At 36.2% G+C, this 18,092-nt stretch overlaps 1 protein-coding gene across 1 annotated transcript in view; it reads left to right on the top strand.

The window, feature by feature from the left end:
• ROCK2 (Rho associated coiled-coil containing protein kinase 2) overlaps positions 1–18,092 on the top strand; it is a 206,317-nt gene that overhangs the window by 142,388 nt on the left and 45,837 nt on the right. The window contains exons 6-8 of the mRNA XM_077153221.1: positions 5,146–5,290; positions 15,621–15,759; positions 17,976–18,067. Of these exons, the coding sequence (XP_077009336.1) occupies positions 5,146–5,290; positions 15,621–15,759; positions 17,976–18,067 (376 nt within the window). The remainder of the gene's footprint in view (positions 1–5,145; positions 5,291–15,620; positions 15,760–17,975; positions 18,068–18,092) is intronic.

Genomic DNA, 18,092 nt, shown 5'->3' with positions numbered 1-18,092 from the left:
TACATCTTTATACATTTATGCCCACTTACATACATTTAAAATGTCATTTACACATTTGCCTGTTAAGTCATATGGGGGGAGGGATAAAACCAAAACTACAATGGTAAAGTATTTTATATTTGCCTGTGTAGCTACCTTTACCAATAATCTTTATTCTTATGGCTTTGAGTTACTGTCTAATGTCCTTTTATTTCAGCTTGAAGTACTTTAGCAGTTTTTTGTAAGGCAGGTCTTCTGGTAATGGACTCTTTTAGCTTTTGCTTATCTCTAAATGTCTTAATATCTCCTTAATTTTTTGTTTTTTTTTTTGAAAAATGTATGTACTATTGTTTTATTTCTTGACACAAAACAATCTTGATGTTAATTGGACTGAAACATTTGTGTTCTGTGTACTCTGTGCTATTAAATATTTGAACATTTATTCTAAAGTATTTAATTAAAACAATTTTGATTAGATATTGGATAATATTAACTGTTTCATACAGTTCATCTTATGACAATGTTCAGATATTAACTTTCGCTAAATACTGATTTTTTTTCTGTTCTACATATATATTCAGTAATTCTCAATATCATCACATAGTTGCATATTCATCATTTCTTAGAACATTTGCATCAATTCAGAAAAAGAAATAAAAAGACAACAGAAAAAGAAATAAAACAGTAACAGAAAAAAAAGATTATACATACCATACACCTTACCCCTCACTTTCATTTATCACTAGCATTTCAAACTAAATTTATTTTAACATTTGTTCCCCCTATTATTTATTTTTATTCCATATATTCTACTCGTTTCTTGACAAGGTAGATAAAAGGAGCATCAGACATAAGATTTTCACAGTCACATTATGACAGCTCCATCATTATTCAATCATCCTCAAGAAACATGGCTACTGGAACACAGCTCTACATTTTCAGGCAGTTCCCTCCAGCATCTCCATTACATCTTGAATGACAAGATGATATCTACTTAATGCATAAGAATAACCTCCAGGACAACCTCTTGACTCTGTTTGGAATCTTCTCCTTCATTTTTAAAAGAAAATTTTGCCTGATAGAGAGTTCTTGGTTGGCATTATTTATTTATTTATTTATTTATTTTTTATTGAGGACTTTAAAAATGCCATCCCACTGTCTTCTGGTCTCCATGATTTCTGATGAGAAATTTGCTGTTAATCTTATTGGGGAATCCTTTGTATGTAAAAAGCTTCTTTCTTGCTGTTTCAAAACCTACCCTTTGATTTTGACATTTTCCCTGTAATGTGTGTTGGTGTGTATCTCTTTGCATCTGTGCTACTTGGAGTTCTTTGAGACACCTAGATGTGTATTCATACTTTTTTAAAAAATCAGATTAAGAAGGTATTTCAGGCATTATTTCCTCAAATATTTTTTCTAGCCCTTTCTTTCTCTCTCTTGTTCTTCTTCAGTGAGACTTTTTCTGCCCTCTCTCTCTCTCTTTCATCCTTTTCCATTGAGTCTCCAGTGAGGCATAGGTTGGTATGTTTAATGGTCTCCCAAAGGTCCCTTGAGCTCTATTCAATTTTCTTCATTTTTTCTTTCTGTTCCTCACACTGCATAATTTCAGTTGTCCTGTCTTCAAGGTCACTGATCTTTCTTCTACCTGTTCTAACCTGCTGTTGAACCTGTCTAATGAGTTTTTCATTTCCGTTACTGTGCTTTGCAGCTCAGATTTCTATTTGGTGCTTTTTAAAATTTCCATCTCTTTATTTTGTTCAGAAAATGTTTTTGTAATTTCCTTTAGTTTCTTTGTGTTTAGATTCCTTTGGCCCATCGAACATACTTAAGAAGTTTGATTTAAAGTCTTTGACTTTTGCATGAGCTTCCTTAAGGATAGGTTGTGACAAATTCTTCTTGTGAATGGATCGTACTTTCCTCTTTTTGTGTGTGTGTCTCGTAATTTTTTGTTGTTTGCTGGACGTTCAGAGTATTATGTAGTTATATCTTTGGAAATATAGTTCTCCCACACTTCTGGAATTGCTAGTGTTTTTTGCTGTTGCTGTGTGGAACCATCTGCGACTTTCCAAACTGTTTTTGTTCACAAATGGGAACTGGAAAGAGAAAAGAGGAAAATACATGCTTTCTCTTTAAGACTCCTCTGCCACTTTTGCTAGAGACGGGCTAGGACAATGGCCATCCTTGGAGCTGCCACCTTACCCTCTACTCCATGATTTGAAGTATCTGATCCAAAGCAGGAATCAGCCATATGACTACCCACTCCCGGCTTTTGGAGAACTAGGTCCTCAGAGCCCACTAAGGCATCAGCAGGCTATAGCAAGAACCCAGGCTACAGTCCCCACTAATGCCTCTTATGTGGTTTTTGAGGGGTAGAAGGTGGTGGCTGCTGCACAAATGGTTGAAGGTTCATTAATATTTATTGAAATTTGCCTATCTTTTCCTCCAGCTCCTCCCTGAATGCTGCATACTGTTCCACAGGACTCCAGAGTTTCAAAATAGCTGATTCAGATAGTTCCTCACAGTTCAGAGGGACTGATTTCTGGAGCTTTAACTCAGTGATATTCCCAACATCCTCCCCATTCTTCTGGTTTTATGTGTAACCTATACAAAACTTATAGGGAAGTGTTACTCCTTATTCCTATTACCTCATCACCATCTCTCTTCTTTCCATCCCTTTCCCACCCACTTTCTGTAGTTAAAGCAGTCTCTTTAGTTTCTGACTTATTCTTCCAGTATTTGCACAGGATCATAGACTTATCATGCATATAAATTCTGCACTCATTTAATTTGAGAATTACCCCAAGAGACAGTTGTTCAAATATTTTTTTCACTTGTCTATTATGAGAAATCTTAACTTGCAATATATTGATTAAAACTTGTGGCTAGAACATTAATTTTCTTAGAGCTGAAGGCTATTCACAAAATTTACCAAATAAAAATCTTTAGTCCTGTGTTTATTTTGCTAAAGCTGCTGGAATGCAATATGCCAGAAAAGGAATGACTTTTAAAAAGTGAAATTTATTAAATTACAAATTTACAGTTCTAAGGCTGTGAAAATGTTCAAACTAAGGCATCCAGTAAAAGATACCTGGATTTAAGAAAGGTCAATAGGTCCAGAACACCTGTTGTCACCTGGGAAGGCACATGGTGACATCTGCTAGCTTTTTCTTCTTTTTTCATGAGGCTTCCCTGGGAGCATTTTCCTTCTGCATCTTCAAGGTTCTCTGGCTATATGAGTTCTGTGGGCTTTCTTGGCTCTAAAGCTTTCTCCGAAATGTTTCCTCTTAAAGGGCTCCAGTAAGCAACCCTACCTTACATGGATGGAGACTCATCTCTGTGAAAACCATCAAATCAAAAGTTATCATCTACAGCTTGGTGGGTCACATCTCCATGGAAACAATAAAAAAGTTCCCACTCAGCAATATTGAGTGAAGATTAAAGAGCATGGCTTTTTCTGGGGTACACGACAGTTTCAAACCAGCACATCCTGTCAAATTATTTATTTCCCAGATAGTTACTCAAACTGATCTCCAGTTTACTGTTCGAATCTTCATGGGTATTGAACTTTGAATTTAGCTGATTTAAACTTCACTACATTTCTTAAACATACTTTGTATAAAGTCATTTGTCTGCCCTTATTTATTTCCTTTTTTTATGTAAGTTAGCACATCACTCAGTCTCCCTTAAAGCCTAATTTGCCCATTCTTTGCTGCTTAACTCTATGCTGATTTTCTTATTTCTTACCCATTTTTCTTCTTCCTCTGAACCTTTGAATGCTAATTTTGTCTTTATTGGCATTTGTGTATGTGTCATCAAGGTGTGTGTGTTACCAACTGGTCTCACAAGATTCATTCTTTGAGGTCTACTTTTTGTGGAAACATGTGAAATGAAAAGATTACCTTTACCCCAATAAATCTCTTATTAATTTTATCCTCCAACAGAAGTATATACTATAGAATAGTCCATGACAAAAATTAATTGTATACCCTGTCTTTTGAGGTCATGGATTGTCTTCCTCATCTTTTATTCTATGTAGTAATGTACATAAAGCATTACCGCCAAATATGCTTAATTATTTCTGCATAATTTTTTCATTTGTATAAAACAAAAATGACTTTTATTCTCTATTTGTTGTATGTATTGGAAAATAAAATCATTGACTTATTTTTGCTAATTTGAGCAACATAAAGATTGTTCTTGAAATGAATTTCCTATGTTTAACACGTTTTATAGTACTTAAGTAAAAACATTTACGTAAATCACATTTGGAAAAATATATTGAACTGATTTCCCCAAGGTGGTCAAAACATGTAGAAAGTATTTTGATACTTATGAGGAATGTAGAGGACACTCCTCAGCAAGTAAAGAAAATGAATAGTATTTAATCTATAAAATTCTCTGCAATTTTGGACACCTGGAAGTGAAAGATTATTTTTTTTCACTATTCTATAGGAATTTAATTTTGCAGCATACACATAATTATAATTGATAAACTGGTTCTTGTCCTTATTAAAAAGATCTTGAACAGACATCACTGAAACCAAACACAAATAAGATGCTTTCTGTTGCCTTGCCAAATACATTGATTCCACAGCTCCATATTTCTATGTGTACATCCTTGAGGTGCAGCTTTCAAACAGTTAACATATTTTAATTTAAACATAGGAGCCATTACTCTACCATTTCCAATAAAATGAGTACCATTTCCAAATTTGTTACCCAGCCTCCAAATTAGGGTCCTCTGTAATCTTTAGCTCTTTATTTTGGTTTTGAAAATATCAACACTACCTTTCTCTAATAATTCTTTCCTTTTCCCCGGAACAGGTGCCTTAAGACCACATTTTGAATTTCTCTTGTAACTACTTAAAAGAAAAGCCAACAAAAGATGTTGATTTGCATGGTATCCCCATGAAGTTTACTGCTGTTTCCTTTTTTCATTTCAAAGCCTCCTGTATTTTAGAGTTGAAGATTTATTCCTCCCATAATCTAAGCATTTTTACGCATCTCATAATGTATTTAACCTTTGCTTTCCTGTATTTGTATCAGCAATGAAGTTCTTATAACTGGTAGCAAATATGTAATCATTATAGGGCTAATAATAAATGAATTAGTTATGTTTGTGTGTTTACACTGATTTGTTTCTCTTTATCTCTGCTGTTTATCCAGACAGGCATGGTACACTGTGATACAGCAGTTGGAACACCTGATTACATATCTCCTGAGGTTCTGAAGTCACAGGGAGGTGATGGGTACTATGGGCGAGAATGTGATTGGTGGTCTGTAGGTGTTTTCCTTTTTGAGATGCTGGTGGGTAAGTCAGTATTTTAACTTGTTCTTTTTTTTTTCAAAACTCTACTTATTACACTTTAGTTTTCAGTCAAGAATTTGAGAATATGAGGAAATTAATTGCCTATGTTCTATGAGAGTAGTGAATTTTCTGGAAACTTTGAATTAGTAGTATCTGGTATGGTAGGTTGTTAATTAGAAAGCTAGTAGACAGTAATTGAACAGAATAAGTAGAATGTGAAATCAATTCAAAGTGTACTGCTAGGAAATATTTTTTGAGTAGACCTTTTTACATTAAGAAATTATGAGAATAATAAGCAAATTATAGCTGAAGTGAGTCTCCATTCTAAGATTTTCCTGATCAGTATTAGTTGTAAATATGTGTGTACATACAAATGTAAATATGCATATAAGGCTGTTAATGTTTATTCATTAATAATATAGAACTAAAAGTACTTGTCAGTTCTGCTATGTAATTATGCTATATAGTTGATTTTGTAAACTTTTCTTTTTTTATACTTTTAAGTATATATTTAATATGTAATTCCAGTGAAATACATAAATGTAGTTATTGGATATTTGATTATCAAGATAAACATGTTTTGTAATATTTCTATTTCAGAAAACTCAGAGGCACATTTAGTAATAGTTACTTTTACTTTGACCAATGAAAATTTGAAAAGCTCAAGTATTTCAAAACTTTTCTTTATATCATAGATTTTATTTCTGAGATTTTCCGTTCCTAAGTACTAGCGTCACAAAAATATCTTCTGGCTGAGAAGCCAATGACTGAGGGGGGATATAGTGAAATCTCCTTTCAAGGCAAGTGTGGTAAGGATAATGTTATAATGAATGCTTACATAGTTAAAAATGTAGTTTTAGAATTTGGAAGTCGATTTTCTAGTCAATAGATCTAAAATAAATTGGTAGTATAAAGTCCATGTGAACAGAATCTGTATTACTAAAAACTCAGAAATTTTTGGTAATACCCAATTTTAAATAACAATTAGTCATGGAACTTTTCTGTGGCATAATTCTGTTACTTACCATCCTGTGTCTTAGCATTGATCCTATCGTCCTTATTCTCATGGCACAGTTTTACTTATCTTATTTTGGGCCTTTGTCTTTGTAATGGGCCCTTGTATATAGCATCTAAATTTCTGCTACTGTATTCAACTCTGAGAACTGAATTTATATATTTTTTGATGTTTTTTTAATTGTAAAATGTAACATATATACATAGCAAAGAAAGAAAAAAAGCAATAATTTTCAAAGCACGCTTCAACAAGGAGTTACAGGACAGATCCCAGAGTTTGTAATAGACTACCATTCCACCATCTCAGATTTTTCCTTCTAGCTATTCCAAAACACTGGAGACTAGAAGGAATATTAACATAGTGATTCAGCAGTCATACTCGTTTGTTAAATCCTATTTTCTCTGTTATAATTTCTTTCTTCTCCTTTGATCTTTCTCCCATTCTATAGGGATCTTTGGACAATGCCCATTCTGACTTTCTCATGTTGAGTAGGGGTGTCCACACGAAAGGATAGTGGGATGGAACTAATTAATAATCTTGAAGAGGCTGGTCCCTCTGGGTTTCAGAATTTATCTGACCTAGGAAACCTTTGGGAATTAAATGTTCCAGAAAAGCAAACCTAGTGCATGAAACTTTTCTAAAGTCTCAGTTCCAGTCCTTGGTGTTCTTTTTTTTATTTATTTATTTTTTATTTTTTATTATTTTTATTTTTTTTATATATTAAACAAAAAAAAGAAATTAACACAACATTTAGAAATCATTCGATTCTACATATGCAATCAGTATTTCTTAACATCATCACATAGATGCATGATCATCATTTCTTAGTACATTAGCATCGATTTAGGAAAAGAACTAGCAAAACAACAGAAAAAGATATAGAATGTTAATATAGAGAAAAAAATAAAAATAATAATAGTAAAAAAAAAGACACAAACAAACAGACAAACAAAAAAAAAAAACCTATAGCTCAGATGCAGCTTCATTCAGTGTTTTAACATGATTACTTTACAATTAGGTATTATTGTGCTGTCCATTTTTGAGTTTTTGTATCTAGTCCTGTTGCACAGTCTGTATCCCTTCAGCTCCAATTACACATTATCTTACCCTGTTTCTAATTCCTGCTGGTCTCTGTTACCAATGACATATTCCAAGTTTATTCTCGAATGTCGGTTCACATCAGTGGGACCATACAGTATTTATCCTTTAGTTTTTGGCTAGACTCACTCAGCATAATGTTCTCTAGGTCCATCCATGTTATTACATGCTTCATAAGTTTATTCTGTCTTAAAGCTGCATAATATTCCATTGTATGTATATACCACAGTTTGTTTAGCCACTCGTCTGTTGATGGACATTTTGGCTGTTTCCATCTCTTTTCAATTGTAAATAATGCTGCTATAAACATTGGTGTGCAAATGTCCGTTTGTGTCTTTGCCCTTAAGTCCTCTGAGTAGATACCTAGGAATGGTATTCCTGGGTCGTATGGCAATTCTATATTCAGCTTTTTGAGGAACCGCCAAACTGCCTTCCACAGTGGTTGCACCATTTGACATTCCCACCAACAGTGGATAAGTGTGCCTCTTTCTCTGCATCCTCTCCAGCACTTGTCATTTTCTGTTTTGTTGATAATGGCCATTCTGGTCGGTGTGAGATGATATCTCATTGTGGTTTTGATTTGCATTTCTCTAATGGCCAGGGACATTGAGCATCTCTTCATGTGCCTTTTGGCCATTTGTATTTCCTCTTCTGAGAGGTGTCTGTTCAAGTCTTTTTCCCATTTTGTAATTGGGTTGGCTGTCTTTTTGTTGTTGAGTTGAACAATCTCTTTATAAATTCTGGATACTAGACCTTTATCCGATATGTCGTTTCCAAATATTGTCTCCCATTGTGTAGGCTGTCTTTCTACTTTCTTGATGAAGTTCTTTGATGCACAAAAGTGTTTAATTTTGAGGAGCTCCCATTTATTTATTTATTTCTTCAGTGCTCTTGCTTTAGGTTTAAAGTCCATAAAATCGCCTCCAATTGTAGTTTCATAAGATATCTCCCTACATTTTCCTCTAACTGTTTTATGGTCTTAGACCTAATGTTTAGATCTTTGATCCATTTTGAGTTAACTTTTGTATAGGGTATGAGACATGGGTCTTCTTTCATTCTTTTGCATATGGATATCCAGTTCTCTAGGCACCATTTATTGAAGAGACTGTTCTGTCCCAGGTGAGTTGGCTTGACTGCCTTATCAAAGATCAAATGTCCATAGATGAGAGGGTCTGTATCTGAGCACTCTATTCGATTCCATTCGTCGATATATCTATCTTTATGCCAATACCATGCTGTTTTGACCACTGTGGCTTCATAATATGCCTTAAAGTCCGGCAGCGTGACACCTCCAGCTTCGTTTTTTTTCCTAGAGATACTTTTAGCAATTCAGGGCACCCTGCCCTTCCAGATAGATTTGCTTATTGGTTTTTCTATTTCTGAAAAATAAATTGTTGGGATTTTGATTGGTATTGCATTGAATCTGTAAATCAGTTTAGGTAGGATTGACATCTTAACTATATTTAGTCTTCCAATCCATGAACACGGTATGCCCTTCCATCTGTTTAGGTCTTTTGTGATTTCTTTTAACAGTTTTTTTTGTAGTTTTCTTTGTATAGGTTTTTTTGTCTCTTTAGTTAAATTTATTCCTAGGTATTTTATTCTTTTAATTGCAATTGTAAATGGAATTCGTTTCTTGATTTCCCCCTCAGCTTGTTCATTGCTAGCGTATAGAAATGCTACAGATGTTTGAATGTTGATCTTGTAACCTGCTACTTTGCTGTACTCATTTATTAGCTCTAGTAGTTTTGTTGTGGATTTTTCCGGGTTTTCGATGTATAGTATCATATCGTCTGCAAACAGTGATAGTTTTACTTCTTCCTTTCCAATTTTGATGCCTTGTATTTCTTTTTCTTGTCTAATTGCTCTGGCTAGAACCTCCAACACGATGTTGAATAATAGTGGTGATAGTGGACATCCTTGTCTTGTTCCTGATCTTAGGGGGAAAGTTTTCAATTTTTCCCCATTGAGGATGATATTAGCTGTGGGTTTTTCATATATTCCCTCTATCATTTTAAGGAAGTTCCCTTGTATTCCTATCTTTTGAAGTGTTTTCAACAGGAAAGGATGTTGAATCTTGTCAAATGCCTTCTCTGCATCAATTGAGATGATCATGTGATTTTTCTGCTTTGATTTGTTGATATGGTGTATTACATTAATTGATTTTCTTATGTTGAACCATCCTTGCATACCTGGGATGAATCCTACTTGTTCATGATGTATAATTCTTTTAATGTGTTGTTGGATTCGATTTGCTAGAATTTTATTGAGGATTTTTGCATCTATATTCATTAGAGAGATTGGTCTGTAGTTTTCTTTTTTTGTAATATCTTTGCCTGATTTTGGTATGAGGGTGATGTTGGCTTCATATAATGAATTAGTTAGCTTTCCCTCCACTTCGATTTTTTTGAAGAGTTTGAGCAGAGTTGGTACTAATTCTTTCTGGAATGTTTGGTAGAATTCACATGTGAAGCCGTCTGGTCCTGGACGTTTCTTTTTGGAAAGCTTTTTAATGACTGATTCAATTTCTTTACTTGTGATTGGTTTGTTGAGGTCATCTATTTCTTCTTGAGTCAAAGTTGGTTGTTCATGCCTTTCCAGGAACCCGTCCATTTCCTCTAAATTGTAGTATTTATTAGCGTAAAGTTGTTCATAGTATCCTGTTATTACCTCCTTTATTTCTGTGAGGTCAGTGGTTATATCTCCTCTTCCATTTCTGATCTTATTTATTTGCGTCCTCTCTCTTTTTCTTTTTGTCAGTCTTGCTAAGGGCCCATCAATTTTATTGATTTTCCCATAGAACCAACTTCTGGTCTTATTGATTTTCTCTATTGTTTTCATGTTCTCGATTTCATTTATTTCTGCTTTAATCTTTGTTATTTCTTTCCTTTTGCTTGCTTTGGGATTAGTTTGCTGTTCTTTCTCCAGTTCTTCCAAGTGGACAGTTAATTCCTGCATTTTTGCCTTTTCTTCTTTTCTGATATAGGCATTTAGGGCAATAAATTTCCCTCTTAGCACTGCCTTTGCTGCGTCCCATACGTTTTGATATGTTGTGTTTTCGTTTTCATTTGCCTCGAGATATTTACTAATTTCTCTTGCAATTTCTTCCTTGACCCACTCGTTGTTTAAGAGTGTGTTTTTGAGCCTCCATGTATTTGTGAATTCTCTGGCACTCCGCCTATTGTTGATTTCCAACTTCATTCCTTTATGATCCGAGAAAGTGTTGTGTATGATTTCAATCTTTTTAAATTTGTTAAGACTTTCTTTGTGACCCAGCATATGGTCTATCTTTAAGAATGATCCATGAGCGCTTGAGAAAAAGGTGTATCCTGCTGTTGTGGGGTGTAATGTCCTATAAATGTCTGTTAAGTCTAGCTCATTTATTGTAATATTCAAATTCTCTATTTCTTTACTGATCCTCTGTCTAGATGTTCTGTCCATTAATGAGAGTGGCGAATTGAAGTCTCCAACTATTATGGTAGATGTGTCTATTTCCCTTTTCAGTATTTGCAGTGTATTCCTCACGTATTTTGGGGCATTCTGATTCGGTGCATAAATATTTATGATTGTTATGTCTTCTTGTTTAATTGTTCCTTTTATTAGTAGATAGTATCCTTCTTTGTCTCTTTTAACTGTTTTCATTTGAAGTCTAATTTGTTGGATATTAGTATAGCTACTCCTGCTCTTTTCTGGTTGTTATTTGCATGAAATATCTTTTCCCAACCTTTCGATCTCAACCTATTTTTATCTTTGGGTCTAAGATATGTTTCCTGTAGACAGCATATAGAAAGATCCTGTTTTTTAATCCATTCTGCCAGTCTATATCGTTTGATTGGGGAATTCAGTCCATTAACATTTAGTGTTATTACCGTTTGTGTAATATTTTCCTCTACCATTTTGCCTTTTGTATTATATATATCATATCTGATTTTCCTTCTTTCTACACTCTTTTCCATACCTCTCTCTTCTGTCTTTTCGTATCTGACTCTAGTGCTCCCTTTAGTATTTCTTGCAGAGCTGGTCTCTTGGTCACAAATTCTCTCAGTGACTTTTTGTCTGAGAATGTTTTAATTTCTTCCTCATTTTTGAAGGACAGTTTTGCTGGATATAGGAGTCTTGATTGGCAGTTTTTCTCTTTTAGTAATTTAAATATATCATCCCACTGTCTTCTAGCTTCCATGGTTTCTGCTGAGAAATCTACACATAGTCTTATTGGGTTTCCCTTGTATGTGATCGATTGTTTTTCTCTTGCTGCTTTCAAGATCCTCTCTTTCTCTTTGACCTCTGACATTCTAACTAGTAAGTGTCTTGGAGAACGCCTATTTGGGTCTATTCTCTTTGGGGTGCGCTGCACTTCTTGGATCTGTAATTTTAGGTCTTTCATAAGAGTTGGGAAATTTTCAGTGATAATTTCTTCCATTCCATTAGTTTTTCTCCTTTTCCCTTCTCTTCTCCTTCTGGGACACCCACAACACGTATATTTGTGCGCTTCATATTATCATTCAATTCCCTGATCCCCTGCTCAAATTTTTCCATTGTTTTCCCTATAGTTTCTGTTTCTTTTTGAAATTCAGATGTTCCAACCTCCAGTTCACTAATTCTAGCCTCTGTCTCTTTAAATCTACCGTTGTAGATTTCCCTTGTTTTTTCCATCTCTTCTGCCTTGCCTTTCATTCACATAAGTTCTGTGATTTGTTTTTTCAGACTTTCCATTTCTTCTTTTTGTTCAGCCCATGCCTTCTTCATGTCCTCCTTCAATTTATTGATTTGGGTTTTGAAGAGGTTTTCCATTTCCGTTTGTATATTCAGAATTAGTTGTGTCAGCTCCTGTATCTCATTTGAGCTATTGGTTTGTTCCTTTGACGGCCATATCTTCAATTTTCCTGGTGTGATCCGTTATTTTTTGCTGGCTTCTGGGCATTGAATCAGATTTCCCTGGGTGTGGGACCCAGCAGGTTGAAAGGCTTTCCTATCAAGTCTCTGGGCTCTGTTTTTCTTATCCTGCCCAGTATGTGGTGCTCGTCTGTCTGCGGGTCCCACCAGTAAAAGATGCTGTGGCTCCTTTAACTTTGGAAGACTCACGCTGTGGGGGAGTGTCGCCAGCCGACACAGCTTGTGGGAGTGCCGATCCAAATCTCCCAGCCGGCCCGGGAAGCCGCACATGGTTGGGGGCGCCGGCCGCTGCGGCCTGGGGGAGAGCCAATCCAAAGCTCCGAGCCAGCCCGGGGAGCCGCGCGTGGGGGTCACCAGGTGCTGCGGCTTGGGGGAGTGCCGATCCAAATCTCCCAGCCGGCCTTGGAAGCCACACGAGGTGGGGGGCGCCAGCCACCGTGACTTGGGCGAGTGCCGATCCAAATCTCCTAGCCGGCCCGGGAAGCCGCGTGTGGGAGGGCAGCTCCGGCCACCGCGACTTGAGGGACCGCCGATCCAAACCTCCCAGCCGGCCCGGGAAGAAGGGAGGGAGGGGCTCTGGCCACCAGCCGCCATGGCCTGGGGAAGCACGCACCTCTTGGGGACCTCACCGCAGCGGATTCTCTTAGCCGGTTCAGCCCTTCCAGAATGGGGTACGCTGTGTTTCTGTTCTCTGTCGTGGCTCCGGGAGCTGTTCTGTACTGTTTCTACTTCTCTAGTATGTGTTCTGGAGAAGGAACTAAGACCCGTGCGTCTTACTAAGCCGCCATCTTCTCCGGGAATCTCCCTCATTTTTGAAGGACAATTTTGCTGGATATAGATTTCTTGGTTGGCAGTTTTTCTCTTTTAGTAATTTAAATATATCATTCCAGTGTCTTCTCGCCTCCATGGTTTCTGCTGAGAAACCTACACATAGTCTTATTGCGTTTCCCTTGTATGTGATGGATTGCTTTCATCTTGCTGCATTCAAGATCCTCTCTTTCTCTTTGATCTCTGACATTCTGATTAGTAAGTGTCTTGGAGAACGTCTATTTTGATGTATTCTCTTTGGGGTACGCTGCACTTCTTGGATCTGTAATTTTAGGTCTTTCATAAGGATGGGAAATTTTCAGTGATAATTTCTTCTATTAGTTTTTCTCCTCCTTTTCCCTTCTCTTCTCCTTCCGGGACACCCACAGCCCGTATATTTGTGCCCTTCATGTTATCATTCAATTCCCTGAGTCCCTGCTCATATTTTTCCATTTTTTTCCCTATAGTTTCTGTTTCTGATTTGATTTCAGATGTTTCGTCCTGCTGTTCACTAATCCTATCCTCTGTCTCTTGAAAATCTACCATTGTAGGTTTCTATTGTTTTTTTCATCTCTTCTACCTTGCCTTTCATTCACATAAGTTCTGTGATTTGTTTTTTCAGACTTTCCATTTCTTCTTTTCGTTCATTCCTTGCCTTCTTTATATCATCCCTCAATTCACTGATTTGGTTTTTGATGAGGTTTTCCATGTCTGTTTGTATATTCTGAATTACTCGTTTCAGCTTTTGTATCTCATTTGAACTATTGGTTTGTTCCTTTGACTGGGCCATATCTTTAGTTTTCCTGGTGTGATTTGTTATTTTTTGCTGGCATCTAGACATTTAATTACCTTAATTAGTTTATTCTGGAGATTGCTTTCACTTCTCTTACCTAGGGTTTTCTTGCTGGATGAATTTGTTTTCTATCTGTTCTTTGACATTCAGTTCAGCTTTTTATGGACCTGTAGCTTAGGTTTTGTTTAACAGAGGATAATTTTTCAGTTCTTGTTTTCTTGTTTCTTGCCCTGCTTGTATGGTGCCCACCCCCCCCACACACACACACATAGGATGGTCTGTGTAGGTATTATAGACTCCAGCCGGGTTTTCCCGGACTAAGCTGGCCTCCTGTCAGGGTAAGGAGTCACCTGCGTCAGTTTTTCCTGAAGGTGAAACCCAGCAGGTTGAAAGACTTTCCTGTGAAATCTCTGGACTGTTTTTCTCATCCTGCCCAGTATGTGGTGCTTGTCTGCCTGCAGGTCCTACCAGCGTAAGATGATGTGGCACCTTTAACTTTGGCAGACTCTCCCTGCTGGGGGCGTGGTGGAGACAGAGAAGAGGTTGTAGGCTGGTTTTAATGGCTTCAAATTCCCAAGGCCTGGGGTCTGAATTCCTTGAGGGAGGGATTCCACCTGAGTTGGGCTTCACCCCTTCCCTGGGGAAGGCATAGGTGGGGGAAAAAGCCCTGAAAGCAGCCCTGCAGTTGCAGTCCAAGAAGTCCCGCCACTCAATCTGGAGGCAGCCAAGCCACAGCCACAGCCACAAAAACCTGTGTTTCCTCCCCTTTCCTCTTTTTCCGTTAGCCTGAGTGACCTCTGCTTTGACCAGGTTCACCTGAACTCAGGGCCTATTCTTAGTAGTCAGAATTTGTTAATTAATTCCACAATTGGCGCTTAGTTGGTTTCAGCCGCTGCTGTTGGTAAAGTCTCTTTGCTTTCCTCTCTGGAAAGCAGCCTGTGGGGGAGGGCCACCAACCTCTGCAGCTTGGGAAACTCACGGTTCTGGGGAGGCTCGCAGTCTGTCCAGCTGGTCCAGACTGAGGTACGCTGTGTGTCCGGTCACTGAGTGGCTCCGGGAGCTGTTCTGTACTGTTTCTGGTTATTTAGTAATTGTTCTGGAGGATGAACCAAGTGTGGGACTGCAGACACAACAGGTTGCAAGGCCAAGGGCTGGTCGGGCTGGGCTAACTTCTTGAACAGCCCTGCCCAATGTGTGATGATACAAATTGTGTATATCTGTGCTGCCCAAAGAAGGATAGCTATTGCCTACATTAAGCACTTGAAACTGGATAATATGACTAAAGAACTACATTTTTCATTTTATTTAATTTTGATTAATTTAACTTTTAATTGTCACATTTGGCTAATTGCTGTTGTTTTGTACAGTGCAGCCCTAGAGAATATCAGTAGGCTGATACAGCTCAGTCGTTACACTGACCTGACCCCACTTAAAATTTTTTCTTTCCATCTATTCAATAATTTTTTTCCTTTCTTATTTAAACATATTCTATAATTAATATTGATTTCGTTTTCATTGGTGGTATGATTCTTAAGGGTTGATGGATAATTTCTAAGTTAAAATTTTTATTTTTGTGTTTGTTCATTGTGACTGGAACTCCTGGACTATAGAGCATTTGTTCCTTCATCTGCATGACAAATTTAAACCTAATGTACTTAAATAGTAGATGAAAAGTATTTGATTTGCAATCTCTATTATACTCAGTATCTTCTTTCTTTTCATTTTAGGGGATACTCCATTTTATGCAGACTCACTTGTAGGAACATATAGCAAAATTATGGATCATAAAAACTCACTATGTTTTCCTGAAGATGCTGAGATTTCTAAACATGCAAAGAATCTCATCTGCGCCTTCTTAACTGATAGGTAATATATGTTAAATTTCTTTGTAGAGAAGCACTTTTACTTTTAAATTTGTAGAAAGAAATGAAAGCATACCCAGTACTTATTTACATATGAAATCAATTTCTTTCTTTTTCTCATCATCCAAATTACATTTAATTCTGGGTTAGCCTTCTTTTTTTCCACAGCTAAACCTGATCTTTGGTTACCGTTATCATTTTGTTTTTGCAGCCTGATTGTAATCTAACTTTAATCTTAACATTTATGCCTAAAAAAGAAAAGTAGAACTTGATCAAATAATGTGTCTGAAAGAAAATTTTATATTGTTCACTTTCTGTCCTTTAAGGTGGTTAATTCGTATTACTCTTGTTGTTCAACCTTTGTGGGGTTAGCATTTTGTGCAGATAAATATTCAACAAGTTATAATCTTAAAAACTATTTGTGGAAAACTGGGTTTGATTCCTTGTCCATGCACCCAAAAAACAAACAAAATTTTGTGTTTGATTTCGGTGTGCCGCCTTCCCAGTTCTTTTATTTGCATTTGAATATGAGCAAGTCTACCCTGGAAATTCTATATATTTTTTTAAAAGAATATAGAGCTAAGTTGTGAAATTTTTACCTCAATAAGGGAAGCTAGAAAACTATTCAGTTTTCTTCCTTGGCCTCTATATTAAATTCTTTTCTGGTTTCTCATTTTATATTTATGGTAGGAGTTATCCTATCATGGACAAATACAGAATGTGCTTCTGTCCCAGTCCAAATTTTTACTCTCTAGCTTTGTGATCTTGGGAAGATTATTTCAATTGATGGGAACTAATTTTACCCATGCATAAAATGATGGACTCAGGCTAAATAACAACTAAGGCCATTTCTAGCTCTAAAATGCTATAATTCCTCAGCAAACCTAATTGTTTGTCAGACTGTTGTCATTATAAACAGTATTTCACTAAATATCCTATACATTCATCTTTGCATACTTTTTTAAGGGTAAAATGTTAAAGGTGAAATTTTGGGATGCATGTCTTAAAATGGATGGTTGTTGCAAAACTGATCCCTAGGGAGGTTACAGTAGCATATATTTCCATTAATGCTTGCTGTCCTCACTCTCATCAAATTAAAAATGGTTTTTCTTTTTCCATCAGAAGCAATAAAAAGTTATTTAATCTTTCCGCTTTAGAATTTAATTATATGATTAGTGAACAACCATGCTAATAAACTCAAAACAAACCTGAATAATATTTGATTTTGCAACAATGTGGAATATTAATGCAGTAAGTCTGATATATGCTGAATGGTAAATTATAAAATGGTGTGTTGCATCTTTTAATGAAAGTAGTCCTGAGAGATTTGCTTTAGCCCTTTTTTTTTTTTTTTGGCAAGGGAGGGGCGTTAGTCCTAAGGAATTATTGTAGATAGAGAACAAATGTTTTGAAAATTTAATGCCATATATGTTTCTAGGAATACTCCCTCTAACATTAAAGATTTTCCTGTTTATGTTCAACATGGCTGCAGGGAAATATATAAAACAAATGCTCTCTGTTTCCATACAATCTTCATTGAAGACACAAAGGTTCAAAGAATGAAATTCTTAGTAATATTTTTCTTGTATTCTGAATAATCATTTTAATACATATGCATAGATATAACCTATAAAAGTAAATATGTGTACCTTCAAATATAACTTGGATTCTTTTTAGGAATCCCTTTTAGGAAGGGGAGAGATTTTAAAACATTTCTTTCCATTGTAGAGTGGTGTTGAATAGCTCTTTTGTGCCAAAAGTTAGACCTTCATCTGTTTATGACCTAGTTGGCCAAGTAGTTTTAGTGGGGTGGTACATTTTTATTTGAAAATCTCATGGGTACTTACTTTCAATACAAACTACAGATGGAAATATATCTCACACTCCAGGTGGCACTTAATACATCAATCTTTTAAATATATCTAGAGAAATCACTTACTCTACAAAATTGGGATTGCTTATTTATGAGAAATATTTTAGCTGAAGCTTTTTATAAAACTATTTCGGGTGGGTCTCTGTGGCTCAGCAGGCAGAGTTCTCACTTGCCATGCCAGAGACCCACGTTCAAGTCTTGGTGCCTGCCCATGCAAAAAAAAAAAAATTATTTCAAACTCATTTGTGATTTTTATATTGATTTAACTGCTGAGAAAAGAGTTACTATTTGCTGTTTATTTTCATAATCTTATTTTTCATAATAAGCTTTTTAACTGCACTGTTTAGGGAGGTACGACTTGGGAGAAATGGCGTAGAAGAAATCAAACAGCATCCTTTCTTTAAGAATGATCAGTGGAATTGGGATAACATAAGAGAGAGTAAGTCAAAATATTTAAATATTCT

Source organism: Tamandua tetradactyla, chromosome 3, assembly GCF_023851605.1.
Source record: "Tamandua tetradactyla isolate mTamTet1 chromosome 3, mTamTet1.pri, whole genome shotgun sequence".
Classification (NCBI taxonomy): Eukaryota; Metazoa; Chordata; class Mammalia; order Pilosa; family Myrmecophagidae; genus Tamandua; species Tamandua tetradactyla.
This window is presented reverse-complemented; position numbering and strand designations above follow the sequence as displayed.